At 44.2% G+C, this 13,659-nt stretch overlaps 1 protein-coding gene across 2 annotated transcripts; it reads right to left on the minus strand.

Annotated features, from left to right (window-relative positions):
• Positions 1-101: 101 nt before the first annotated feature.
• LOC135914744 (ubiquitin-conjugating enzyme E2 R2) lies at positions 102-11,031 on the minus strand. Of its 2 annotated transcripts, none has more exons than XM_065447676.2 (5): positions 10,682-11,031; positions 10,239-10,325; positions 9,298-9,395; positions 4,673-4,807; positions 102-409 (listed from the first exon to the last, which is right to left on the minus strand). In XM_065447676.2, exons 1-5 carry the CDS (start codon positions 10,856-10,858, stop codon positions 241-243), a joined length of 666 nt encoding a protein of 221 aa, XP_065303748.1. In that variant the 5' UTR covers positions 10,859-11,031; the 3' UTR covers positions 102-240. The 2 variants fall into 2 exon arrangements, with proteins under 2 accessions (XP_065303748.1, XP_065303741.1); XM_065447669.2 differs by lacking the exon at positions 102-409 and adding an exon at positions 2,047-3,115 and having other exon boundaries at positions 10,682-11,023.
• Between the last annotated feature and the right edge of the window lie 2,628 nt (positions 11,032-13,659).

Consider the following 13,659-nt stretch of genomic DNA (forward strand, 5'->3'; position numbering starts at 1 on the left):
CAATTTAAGCTTGTCCAAAACACAGAATGGGCAAAAGGACTCCCAGTGCAAATACGAGGCACTAAACCTCGCCAATTACTATTATTGAACAGCGATGATGATGAACTCTTCTCAATCACTCATTTTAATGGTGCAGGTTAAAATTGGCAGAAAGTCAACTGGCTATGTACAAAAAAAAAAAAAAGGCACCACTAATTCCTGGCCCACTCCTCCCCCTCTCCCTACACCCCAAACAACTAATCAGTCTCCAGCGTCATCATCTGTTGTGTCATAGAAGATGTCGGTGAGGTCAGTTGACGTCTCTGCTGGTTGCTTTGGTTGTTGGCGCTTGATGACATAGTCATCCACAGTTGTTGGGATCCGCACGCCATCCTTCTCTGCCTCTAACCGGCTGTCGGCCACACACTTCCTGTGGCAGTGAAAAATGGCATGTGTCCAAGGTCCCTCACTGAAAGCCACGCTATTGATTGTGCAGATATGGCAAAGTAATGACTAGGGTGCACAGAATGGACAACTACTGTTAAAGCTGCAGATAAACTGGTCAAGCCAAGAAAAACAATAATGGCAGGGTATGCTGAATTGCCTAGTTGCCATATTCACTGCTTAACAATGTCTACACTGACAGCCTTTGTCTAAAAGTGCCTGGTATATAACATCTGAAGGCTATGGCATGAACTAGTTCCTGACACTGCAGTCCATATTTACCAGAGTGGCACTAAAGGAACTTTTCCAAGTGCTAGTTCTAAGCACCTGTTTGCCCTTTCTCACATTTCGACCTTTTTATCTCTATCACTTGTTGCATAAGCAAACCAAATCCACAATCAGACGGTTCAAATGTATGAACAAGCACATTCACACAATGGTAGGCAAAATGATGGAATGGTTGTGCACAATCTTTAAAGCATAACGGGCATTGCCTGCCCAGATTAGCATGTTAATGATGAAAGGACAGCGATAACAGCTGTCAGTACGAGGCATTGCAGGGACCAGAATATGGTTCGGAAACGCCAGTCAATACCCATTAATTGCCTAGAGAGATGCTTTTGCACTTTACAGTATGAAATGTGACGTTTGTGCAATGCACACACATGGAAGTTTGGTTAGTTGCAGGCAGAGAACAGTGTTGGCATTCTGTTGCCTTCCCTCTGTCAATTTATTGCACTTCTGGAAATTATTGTGGCTGCTTGCCTGTGCCTTCCAATCTGAAAATTCAGTGTAAATTCCAAATACAGCAAAAAAATGTACACATAAAGAAGACATGAAAGCACTTGCGCACATCTTTTTTATGTTTATGTGTACTTCTTTTGCTGTATTTGGAATTTATGTTAGACCAACTAGCCCAACAGACGGTCCTCCTCGTAATGCAGTGAATTCATTTTTAACAGGATCTAATGGCTGTGGCATTGCACTGCTAAGCCTGAAGGCGCGGGATCAAGTCCTGACCGGGGTGGCGGCATTTCGACAGGAGCAAAGTGCAACAACGCCCGTGCACCATGCATTGGGTGCTCATTAGAAACCCAGGTGGTCAAAATCAATCTGGAGTCTCCCACTATGACGTACCTCATAATCATATCGCGGCTTTGGCACATAAAAACCCAGAATTTAATTTTAACAGGCAGCAAGGAGACTGGCTACATGGGAAGTATGTGTGGTCTTTCCATTTCAAATTTCTGCTTTTTTCACTGCCAACACAAGTACAATACGTTGCAGAAACAATCGTGCCTGCGCAATCTACGTGGCAGGCGTCTCTACCAGTGACATTCAAACCTGGCAAAATGCCCTTCATGCTGAAACACTGCAGGTTCTTAAGGGCTAAACGTAAAAAAGGCCAAAGCATGTCCAAGTCTCTGCAATAAATGAATGCGAAATGTATCCATGGCAAGCCCACCAAGAACAACTGACAGCTCTTGTCACTCAATAGCTTTGCATCAGTGCTGTCAAGTGCCAATGATAGAAATCAAGTTTATGCGGGTGGTGCCCTGTTATACGTTCCCAATCGCTGTTTGCCGGAGTGTAGAGAATGCATGTTTCAGACAAACACACGAGCACGTCTTTCACCACTTTATTCTTTAAGTCACTGCCTTCATCTGTGTCTTCATGAAACTTGCAGCCAGCTAACACACCTTAGCACTTCTTGAATCACACGCACCAGCAGCATATGTGCGTTCAAAAAGATGGCAGAAAGCATTCAGACAGGTTCCACTCACAAACAAAATAAAAGACAGAAAAATTAACGAAACACTCTAGCTGGTACTTGCACACACAGGCGTGGCGTCACGTCTATAAATAGTCCTTAAATAGCTCAGAACTGAACTGACACAAAAAGAAAACAAGTAAAATGGCTTGACAAAACCTGCAGTCTCACAGACTCATGATCGATGGACGTTGTGGCCTGCGCAACGGTCTACAGCAGCAGTAGATTCGGCTGGCCAGACTGACAGTGCAACCTTGTCAAATGTGTTGACACCACAGCCCCTATGGCCAAAACTGTGTGTGCCACAAGTATTGAAGTATTGAAATTAAAAGCGGACAACACAGAAGACAGGTGTTGACAGAGGCGCAATGTGACGACCGACCCTTGTTGCCTGCACACATGGGGGAGGGGATGATGCCCACCGCAAACGCGACCCATGTCCCAAGAAACGAAACGTCATCCCTGAACGGAAAACACAATCCCCTGGTGGCTGCAGCACTGGCAACTGCTCTCGTTGAGGCAGTTGGACACCTCCACATGAAGCTTCCACCAGTGCTGGCAGCAGCAGCGGTGCCATCAGGTCGTTGCAATTGTTGGCGACGTTGCAGGGCAGGCAATCAGGACTCGCCATTGCCCGAGTCATCATCATCCTTGTAATGGGGCGGTCCCGTGCTGCGGCGCCCAACCTGAAGACCGTCGCCGCGCCCTGCATCTTCTTCCTCTTCTACTTCTTCGTCCTCCTCGTCATCTTCCAAGTCGTCGTCGTAGTCGTCGTCGTAAAAATCGGTCATGTCAGCTTCAGCCGACGTCGCAGAGTCGTCGACTACTTTCTGCCTGTGCTTGACACAGTACTCGTCGATGGTGGTTGGCACGGTCACATTGTCACGGTCAGCCTCAAGCCGCGTAGCTGACACTTGCTTTCTGCAGGCGAGCAGGTCCCCAGGTGGCACATAGAATGGGGCCAACAAGGGGGTGAGAGGTGAGGGTGGGGCCAGGAGTTGGAAGGAGAAGACAGGAGGGAGGGGCACAGTTAGCAATCGTCACAGTGCAGGAGGCATGCCAACTGCCATGACATGGCTCCAAAAGGTCTTCTGAGCGCAGAAGTCCAATCAAGAGAGCACTAAATATACAGGGATAGGATTTCGATGATAGTCCCTGGAATCACTAGGAAGCACTTCTTAATCGACTAACGGAAACACAAGGAGAGCTGGTCACAGAATATTCAATGTATAAAAAGTAACCTGCATAAATGTAGTTCAGGCTCCAACAACAAATACCTTTTTCTACTCATCGCTATCACTGGCAACTATATGAGGCAAAGTATGTGGTTGCTATGTTGCTGCCCTTGATGGAGGTGTTAAAACAGCATTTTCAATATGTATATAGTGAAAATTCTATGGCACACTGCCAAAAATGTGATAACGCATGCTACACTGAAAATATCTGTCATAGGTTCAGGTACCTACAGAGATGCTGTTACATACATCAATAGAGATAATGATGCATTTCCTTTTTGTGAAAGAGTTATGGGTCAGTATAATGTGGAACTATTCCCATCTATTATTATTCCAAATTTGCCATTAGCCCTCCATGGCAACCAGCACCCATGCCCCTCGGTATCTTTACTGGCTAACATTCACTCCGTACTAGCCAGCTGCAACATTAGACAGCTTTAGTTTAACATTAGCGTAATAGCAGGGTTAAGGCAAATAGCGTTATCGTTCAGCAAACAAGCTTTGCAGAGAGCTTTTTTATATGCAGGACGCTATTCAATTACGCTTTGAATTTCACATGCACAGTGCACAAAAGTGATATTATCTATTCACCAAGCTTTGTGTGTGTCAGAAAAGTTGGAGAGGCAGCTCAATGACAGCGGGAAGACCGCTGTATTTCTACTTTCCATGTCTGCCAATCCGTGGAGAAACCAGTACAAAGCTGCCGTTCATGGTCTCCGAGATCACCTGATCGCAGAGCCCATATGCCGTTGCGCCCAGCTCTCCATTGTACCGGCTGATAGGCGGCGCTGCTATCCCACAAATTTCACTCATTAGGCATTGATGCATTCGAAATGAGGAGTGATCTTGAAAACTCTGCGAGGTTATCCATAATAGTTTATTGTCAAAGAAGTCTGAGCACCGCCATGTCTTGTGTAAATCATGCATAAACGTTAATGGTAAATCTGATAAAAAGTGTGTACACGCTAAATACTACGGCTCATTTAGCATGCTGCACATGTGCATTTCGATCCTGCTATTCTACTAAGCCTGTTATTAAACTAAGCATGGTAAAATAAAAATGTCTACTGCAAGAAATCTAAAATGGTGCTCACAGTAACTCACTTGCCACTCACTCATGTTTTTCCCTGCCTTAAACAGCTTATGAATTTAGCAAGGATCAATTACTATTACAATAAGGAATGTTTTCATAATGTGGTGCTATTAAAAAAAGGCTGTACTGTATTGAGACACAGATACTCACCGTATGATGTTTTCATACTCTTTGTCTGCACCCTTAGAGTCTTTCCAACGCCGGTACATGACAGAGGCGTCTACGTTGGCTGGAGAGAAAGTATTGGGCTCGTTCAACAGTGAGATGACACTGAGCAAGATGGTCCTGCGACAAATGGAGAATAATCTGACTATTAAACTTGCATTTCAGTGGCTCATAAAGATGACCAGTTTTGTACGACATCTTTCTCAAGTCAAATCTCTAGCTCTTTAATACTTCGCATCACAATTTGCCTCATGCTCAGTGGTGGCAAACAATGTTGCACAGATACAATGCAAAGAAAGTTATGAGGCAAATCCAATTTACTTTCATTTCTCCTGTGCTACTTTCATAAAATACAACCAGTGACCAATTTTTCGGATGCCTTCGCAGCACGATGACATTTCATCTACAAAGTTTCTCTGGTACTGCATTGTTGATTGTACATCTGGGAGTGTGGATAGAAGGAAGAAAAGCACAATAACTTGTAGGGAACAAAAACACTAGTGGCAATGACAAATGTTTTGCAAACCAACAAGCTCAAATCAAACATGGTTAATTTTAATTAATGTCCATGCTGAACAATAGTGATAAACCATCCTCTTGAATGTATAAACCTAATTTGCCAATATATTAAATGATGCAAACTGTCATGCCTCTGTAACGGGCCTTCTCCATCAGCACTTATTCTCGATTGTGTTACTTTGAGCCATGACCACTTCTCGTGAAGCTTTGAAGGCACTCCATGGTCAGCTTACCTGAACATAGTTAGGCTGACTGCTGCTACAATCAATCAAAGATTGCGATTGCCAACAGCATAAACACAATACCTAGTAGTGAAATCTTTAACTCTTAAGCTACCCAGATACCTTCCTTTTGTTTTTGCCTGATGCCCTTTTTTTTTTTGTGATGCTTTCCACTTCACCTATACAGCCACACACAACACACACTGCTTCCAAATAACTATGATTCTCCTTAGTGCACGTGGTAGTCACACACTGGCACGCTATGCACCATTTCCACGCCACACACTGGTAGGAGGCATAAATGAGAGCTCGGCATGCTATCATTCAGACAGCCTACATGAAAGGCTGAAATTAGCAGACAGACCAGTGCTGCTAGTCACGAGAACAGCCTTGGACATTTCATTTAAGTTTTATAGAGCTAGGAAGCTGAAAGTTGCACAGCATTTTTCAGTATAATCTGGCAAGCCTGAAAGGTGTAATGCATGGGAATACCGTAAAAACCCGCATATAATACGATGTTTTTTCTTATTATCAGCGTCCCAAATTTTTGCTTCATACTATATGCGGATCCGAACGAAAATTTCAGTCAGAAATTTCGGCTAGAAGTTTTGGTTTCGTTATTGCTGTGTGGCTATGCCTTGACGTCATTATCGCTGCGTGACTACAGCTTGGCTTCCTTATTGCTGCGTGGCTACGGCTTGGCTTCCTTATTGCGGCGTAGCTACGGCTTGGTTTCGTTACTGCTGCATGACTACAGCATTGTTTCTTTATTGTTGAGTGCGCACCTCGGCAGCACACGTACAAACCATGCTTCGTAAAGTGCATCTTTTTTATTCCGTATTGAAGGAGCAAGCAATGTGATCTCGACTCTGCTGCCTGCAAGCCTAAGACAGAACGCTATCAACCGTCAGGCTGCTCTGCACCATCACTCACTGTACTGGCCTGGCAGGCGACTACTTTCACAGCGACAACGGCAGTCTGGGTCTCGAGCTGCTTGCTCACCAACATGGACTCAACTGTGTGCATGGCAGAGTAGCAGGAGCTGGCACCTTTTGAACACAGCCCCAGGTGACAATGGCTTCCTCGTAGCTAAAAGTTATACTAAGGAGAGGGGATCTGAGAATTTACATGCATTTCAATATCTTTGAAACGGCCGCACGCAGTTACCACGCAACAATACACAAGTTTTTGCCAAGATGGCAGCATGGAAGGGCACCTACCACTCTTGCTGTCTTTCGCACCTTTGCTGTGACGCTGCAGTCAAGGCACACGATCCCCTGCTTCCCCTTTCTTTGAACCAGGGAGCAGTGTTGCCATCTTAGAGGATTTTCTGCTAGATCTAGCAGATATTGTGTCAACTTAACAGGACAAGTATTCGTCTAGTGGCTTGCAGACTTTTAGTGGAATCTTAGTCAATTTTTTAGCAGATTGCACATTTTAGCAAATTTGAGCATGATAATGGATTTTTAACTTAACTTGAAAAAATTGGAATTGCAGGTGGTGGTGCATCTCTCATTACAAAGGTTTCGATTTCGACAGTAAGCACAAGCAGCTTATCTGGAACTGAACCTCGCCATGTCTCGCCTTGTACCAGAATTGCCGTTATAGAAAGCTAATGGATGAGCTTCACGACTGTAACAGGGGCATCAACAATTCAAAGCTTATGGTGCGAAATAAATTATTATGGCAACTCTATTGGTGAAAACCAATTTTATCAAAGCACTGAAGGTGAACAACAGTTCAGCCACATGTATTTGTTGAAAACAAAGTTCTGAAACACGCTCACCCCCAGCACAGTGGCATTAACCATTATGGTCATCAGAGCTGGGTAGAAAAGACAAAGAAAAAAAAAAGAGGGGGGGGGGGGGCTTCAACGACAAGCTTCTAGAGAGCTATCGGTCTCATTGGCTGCACTCACGATGCTTGCAAAGAGTGATTGAGCCATTAAATTCAACAGGCACTACAAGTCAGCCAGAACACCTGGTCTGCCATGTGGTATACCAGGACTCACAAACTGATGACAAATTAGCAATCATATTTTGACACTTCTACGCATCTGTTCCTGTGCTGAGAAACAGAAGCACTGCGGTCATAGATGAAAGATAATTGTCGGGAAAAAAATTCTACAGACTTGTGTACTTCTGCAAAAGTGTGACATGAGCTTCTAGTCAGTGCTGACATTCAACATAAGCACAGCCACCATTTGAATTTGATAGTCAAGCAAGCAGCGCAGCCATTTTTCTCATTTGTAATTTTTTACACTTACTTTCATTGAACTGTTAAGGTGTTAAGGTTACTCCAGTGGCTAAAGGGTCTTTCTCAACATCTAGTATTTACACTTTTTTCATTTAAGGTTTTTAGCAGAAATATACATTAGCGTAATTTAGCGTAATATACATTAGGGTAATTTGGTGGTATTGCTAAAATAATTCGCAGATTCTAGTGGGTTTTATGATCCTTTTTAGTGGAATTCTTGCCAACCTAGGTGGCAACACTGCCGAGGAGACTCCCTTTCCACCGCATGGGAGAAGCGCAGTTTCCTCAATGCAATTTTGTCTTTCGGCTGAAGAGTGTGCAACTAGCTACATCTCGACTCAGCAGTAAAGACTGTTGCCTGCTGTCAACTTGTAGCGCTCTGAACTTTGAGTGACACACTGCCCAAGGGCCGAGAGTGGGGACACGCGTTACGTGAGCTGGACCATTATCAGCCTCTTGTGTGCTTCCCCCATTTGGCGGCTTTAGCCACAACTGCGCAGAATGCTTCGTTGCTGCGGTTTCGCTTTTTCCTGTATTGATGTACAAGTGCGGTAAAGAAACACCTTGAGTTAAAGACTCATCCCTGTCCCCACTGGCCTGACAGTGAACTGTGGGTTTAAGGATCACAGCTCTGACTGCTAGGGCTGCTGCAAAAATGCTAGTGAGTGACTGCTGCTCCACTGTGTGATCGAGAGAAGGTTCAAGTCTGCAAGCGCAAATTTAAGTAATACCCCTATAGTTGATAGCCTCATTTTGAGAGTTCTTAAATCAGGCTTTCTGAACACTGGGTCCAGAGTGTGTGCATCACTAGCTTGAGCACAAACAACTTGCTTGGACAACATAATGACGGCAAAATGCTAATAAAAAAAAAAGAGGATATGAAGAACCACATCTCTACAAACCCTCTACTAAGCATGTTTTTTTTTCCCCAGCTATTGTCGAGCCACATAACTTGGGATGAGTCTAGTGTCGCATGCTGCGATATATCCAGTTCAATAACACATAGCAAGTCGATCAAAAGGGCCTGCTCTAGTGCAATTTTGCTGCGAGATCTACAACTGCAGGACGGCTGTTGTGAATCACTGAGCCAAGATGCATGTGCGAGCATGAATTTACTGGTATTGGGTGTCAACAGCCAATCCTAAACTGCAAAGATCTACCACACATTTTAGTTTCGTTTACTTTAGCGGCAGGGTGTTTACCTAAGTGCTTAAACTTTGATGTCCGATGTACAGTATAGTACCCCACAGGGAACTCTTATGGTAGCAGAACTCAATTGGGAACAAATTTCTTAACAACGATTGGCTCCCTTCTGCAGGTTCCACAATTTATCCAATTGTGATTGAGAAATTTGTTCCTAATCCAGCTCAATTGTGATCGAAAATGCACTATAACATGTACACGGCAGAGCACGCAACATCAGCATGCTCTGCCAATTACAATGAAATGCAAACAAGCTGGAAAGCCATAATGGTAAGCATGCCCTTTACTCATGATGCATGTGCATGGCTTCTGGGGAATAAAACTGTTGACAAAATGTTATATTATGCATCTTCTCCGCAAGGCTTTTTCAGTGAAAGAAATCTGTCCAATACAAAATTGGCAAATACTTGCCTAACATTCTGTGTGGGATTCCAACGTTCACAGGGCAGCTCACCACTTTGGGGGTCATCAATGGGCGGATGAAGAATAGAGATACACAGGTCCCCATTCTGCATTAAATCAAATGATGCCATGTAAGCTATAAACAAGCATCGCAACAGCATTTTGCTATACAAGTGCGAGAAAAATTTTTTTATGCACTTTCAAGAAAACAAATTTTCGTTAACATTAGAACATGGACCAGACCATTTATGATAGCTCAATGGCAACCAGTGTGTGTGTTATCTGCAAGTTACGTTATTCAGAGAGTTCAGTCTAGCAGAGGAAGCCCACAAAACAGCACCTAATTTTAGAACCTGTACAGCTAAGAAGGGAGAGAGAGAGAAAGCATGAACAATCACAAGGACTGCTCAGTGGCCTAAGCAGGGGTGAGAGTCAGTGGTGCGGATAGTGAAACAAAAAATGAAAATCGCTAGTGGGCAACTGTGTCTTTTAGATTTACACAAATGTCAGATTAAGTCATCCTGTTATCATTAATGATTGTATTTATTTATCGTATTGGTCACACACTAGCTATACTCCGCGCTCCTTTCAAAACCACACATCGTCCAAGTAGCAACGACAGCGTTTAACCTGTGTATACACCTTATCGTGCGGCGTTTAAAACTTTCGGGAATGTCGAGTATAGACTAGCGAAGCACGAGAAAACATACCACCTAGAAGGTAAACATTTTATTAAGCGAACCCCACTAAGGTCATTCAGATGAAAAATGGCAACAAGTTGACAACAGAATGAAAGAGGAGGACCTGCACGCAAGGCCATCTGCCACAGCATGCAGCAGTTTTCATTTACACATTACACTTATTTATCTGCAGGACATTTGTTGATCTAGATTTCAGGTTCATCATATTTAGCGATAGAAACAAGGGCAAGGAATTCCGGAAAAACTTACTTCGTAGACGTTGGGATGCCAAACTTTGGTGAGGAAGCGCACCGTCGGAGGTGAGTAGGGGTAGTCTGGTGGGAACTTCATGTGTGCCTGCGGATTTGCAGACAAGTAGTTTTACACGCAACGCTAGACAGCCTGTATTCGCGGTAGCGCTGCGTCTTTGCAGACGCGCAATTCACTAATACAAACACTGATCTTACTAAACAATGTGCCGCTGTTTCCAGTGCATCGTGCAAGAGCACCATGCCGTACTGCAACCAAAGGACCCCTGTATCTTAGATCGCGTAGCTCCTCGCAGCTGACACAAGCCTGTTCAGCGGGGCTTTCGCAAAAGACGCGCTTCCCAAAAATAGAGACGCGTGATGCAGCGTGGCGTAGGCCTACTTAGCAAGTCCCGTTTGCGATGCAAGAAGCGCTGGCGACCGCTGAGTAGCGGTCAAGCTCACCTTGAAATATCCACCCTCGTAGAGCGTGTCGGGAGGACCGAAGATGGCCACTTCCCACTCGAAGAGATTGTCATCGTTGACCAGTTTTACCCGAAAGCCTTCAACGGGTTCTTCCTGGAGGCTCTTGAATTCTAGGCCCAGGGCTCGTAGTGCACTACTTGTTGGCTGCTGTGCCATACTCCTGAGCCTAAGGTCTGCGGCACAAGGAAGAAAAGCTCTGGCCGGCAGACCTCGGGATCACCACCGTTCCTCACAAGAACCACAATGAAAAGCAGCGAACTCGCTGCTATGTCAAAACACCACAAAGATGGTCGCCCGTGACGTCAACAACCGGAACAACAGCTGGAAACAGTAAGAAACCGCAAAGACCACAATCCTTTAAAGCAAGTTCTAAATAAAACAGCCTTAAAGTGACAAGGCATGAAATATTTGTGCTTAATGTTCAACAACTCTCAACTAACAGTATATAAGAAGTCATTGTGCAGATAGAATTGGCCTCGCGCTGTTTTCATAAAGGGATTGACATCGGCATAACGTTGTTGTATGAACGGTTGGGATGTATGGAAATTGATGAGGAAGGTACAAAAAGCCTGGGGAGTGATCACAAACGAATCAAAATCAGTTTTGGAAGGACCGTACCACTGGTAGAAACTAAAGAAAGGAAAGGTATGAGCAAATTGAATGACAGGCAGCTACAAGAAGTGGCGAAAAACATTGAAAGCATGGTATCCAAGCAACCACAAAGGGCATGGACATACGACGAGTTAATAGGTATTTTTAAACGAGAGCTAGAGAAGGGACAGATTAGGAAACTAGGAAGTAAGCAGGGTAAATATAAACCGAAAAGCTGGTGGGACCGAGAAGTTAAGGAAGCCGTAGAGCAACGCAAAGATGCGTGCAGAAAACACAGAGCAGCGAAGAAAAGGGGAGCCACACCAGAAGAGGTGGAGACTAAATGGGAGGAATACCTTGCAATGAAAAGAGAAGCAATGGCATTAATTCAAGCCAAGATAGCAAAAGTTGGGGTACAGTGGATGTTAGAGATACGAAAAAAAGACAGGAATGCCTCTAAGAAATTTTGGGAACACATTAGGCAACAGAATAAGAAGACAGAGGTGGTTCAGCACTCACTGACCACGCCAGATGGAACAAAGGTAGAGGGAGAGGAAGCTCAGGAATATATTAGGTTAACAATAGAGGCAGCATTTGCAGAGCCAGTGGGTAACGAAATGGAGAATAATGACAACAGCAGGACAGAATTAGAGGAGGAGTACAGAAGGATGACAAGTAAGGAATGGGACAGAATTGAACACAAGGTCCCAGTGGGAACAGCGACAGGACCTGACGGCATACCTATGAAATTGATAAGCATATTAGGCCAGAAAAGTAAACTAAAATTACGACAACTTATTGAACAAATAGTAGTAGGGGGAGATGTTCCACAGGACTGGAAATCAAGCAGAATGTTATTAGTTTACAAAGGTAAGGGAAGCAAGGACAACATTAAATCCTACAGGCCAATAACTATCACATCAGTCATATACAGAGTAGCAATGCAGATGGCGAAGGAGAGAATGGAGGAATGGGCAGAACGAGAAGAGATCTTGGGAGAACTGCAGAATGGATTTAGAAGGAACAGAAGGCTAGATGATAATTTATTTGTTATAACACAGTGCATAGAGATAGCGACAGCCAGGCAGAAACCACTATGGATAGCCTTTTTAGACATTAGAGGAGCTTATGATAATGTAAACCGAGAAAAGTTATGGAGCCAGTTGAGGGAATATGGTCTAGAGAGAAAGATGATAGAGTTCCTACAACAAGTTTATACAGATAATGAGGTAGAGATAACATGGGAGGAGGAAACTACAAAGCCAGCTAAAATAAGAAGCGGTCTCAGACAGGGCTGTCCATTGTCACCTCTGCTTTTTATGATCTACATGAGCCAAATGGAAAAGAGACTAGAACAGAGCACAGTAGGAACCGACATAAGCTATATGCTGGAAGGGCAGAAGGTAGTTCAAGTACTAGCCGGACTGATGTATGCAGATGATATAGTACTGCTTGCTGACACCCGAGAAGGACTACAGGAACTAATGAGCATATGTGGAGAGGAGGGAGAAAAATTGGGACTCCAATTCAGTAGAGAGAAGTCAGGGGTAATAGTATACAATGCAGAAAGGGGGGAGCCATTGGAAATACAAAGCACTAAGATTGATCATGTTCAAAAATACAAGTATTTGGGCATATGGCTAAACGAGGGCAAAAAGTACTTGGAAGAACAGGAAAAAATCATGATTGAAAAAGTGAAAAGGAACTCGGCTGTAATGAAACACAAGGTACGAGGTGGTTAGGGGCGTATGGAAAGGGGTTATGGTACCTGGCCTCACATTCGGAAATTCAGTACTGTGCATGAAATCGGAAGTTCAGGCATGCATGGAAACGAGACAGAGAAGTGTAGGCAGGTTGGCCTTAGGAGCACACGGGAACACCCCTAATGAGGGAGTGCAGGGGGACATGGGATGGACGTCATTTGAAGGTAGAGAGGCAATAAGTAAAATAAAATTTGAACAGAGACTCTCAGCACTGGAGGAAAAAAGGTGGGCAGGAAAAGTGTACAAATATCTGTACATGAAAAGTTTGAACACAAAGTGGACACTCCGAACGAGGAAGCTGAGGAATAGATACCTACAGCCGAGGGAGGGGATCCAAAGTGGTTCTAGTGTGGGAAAGGAGGTGAAGGAGACGGAAAGAAAAATGTGGGAAGAAAGAATGCTCGGAAAGCCATCGCTATCAATGTATAGGTCACAAAAACAGGAGATTAAGAGAGAGCTCTTATTTGATAACTCGCGGGGCAGCTCACTATTATTCGAGGCTAGGACGGGGGTTTTGAGGACGAAAACATACAGGGATAAATTTGAAGACGTGGACCTTCGGTGCGCAGCTTGCGGAGCAGAAATGGAGACCACTGAACATAT

The sequence above is a fragment of the Dermacentor albipictus genome, chromosome 1, assembly GCF_038994185.2.
Source record: "Dermacentor albipictus isolate Rhodes 1998 colony chromosome 1, USDA_Dalb.pri_finalv2, whole genome shotgun sequence".
In the NCBI taxonomy this organism is placed as follows: Eukaryota; Metazoa; Arthropoda; class Arachnida; order Ixodida; family Ixodidae; genus Dermacentor; species Dermacentor albipictus.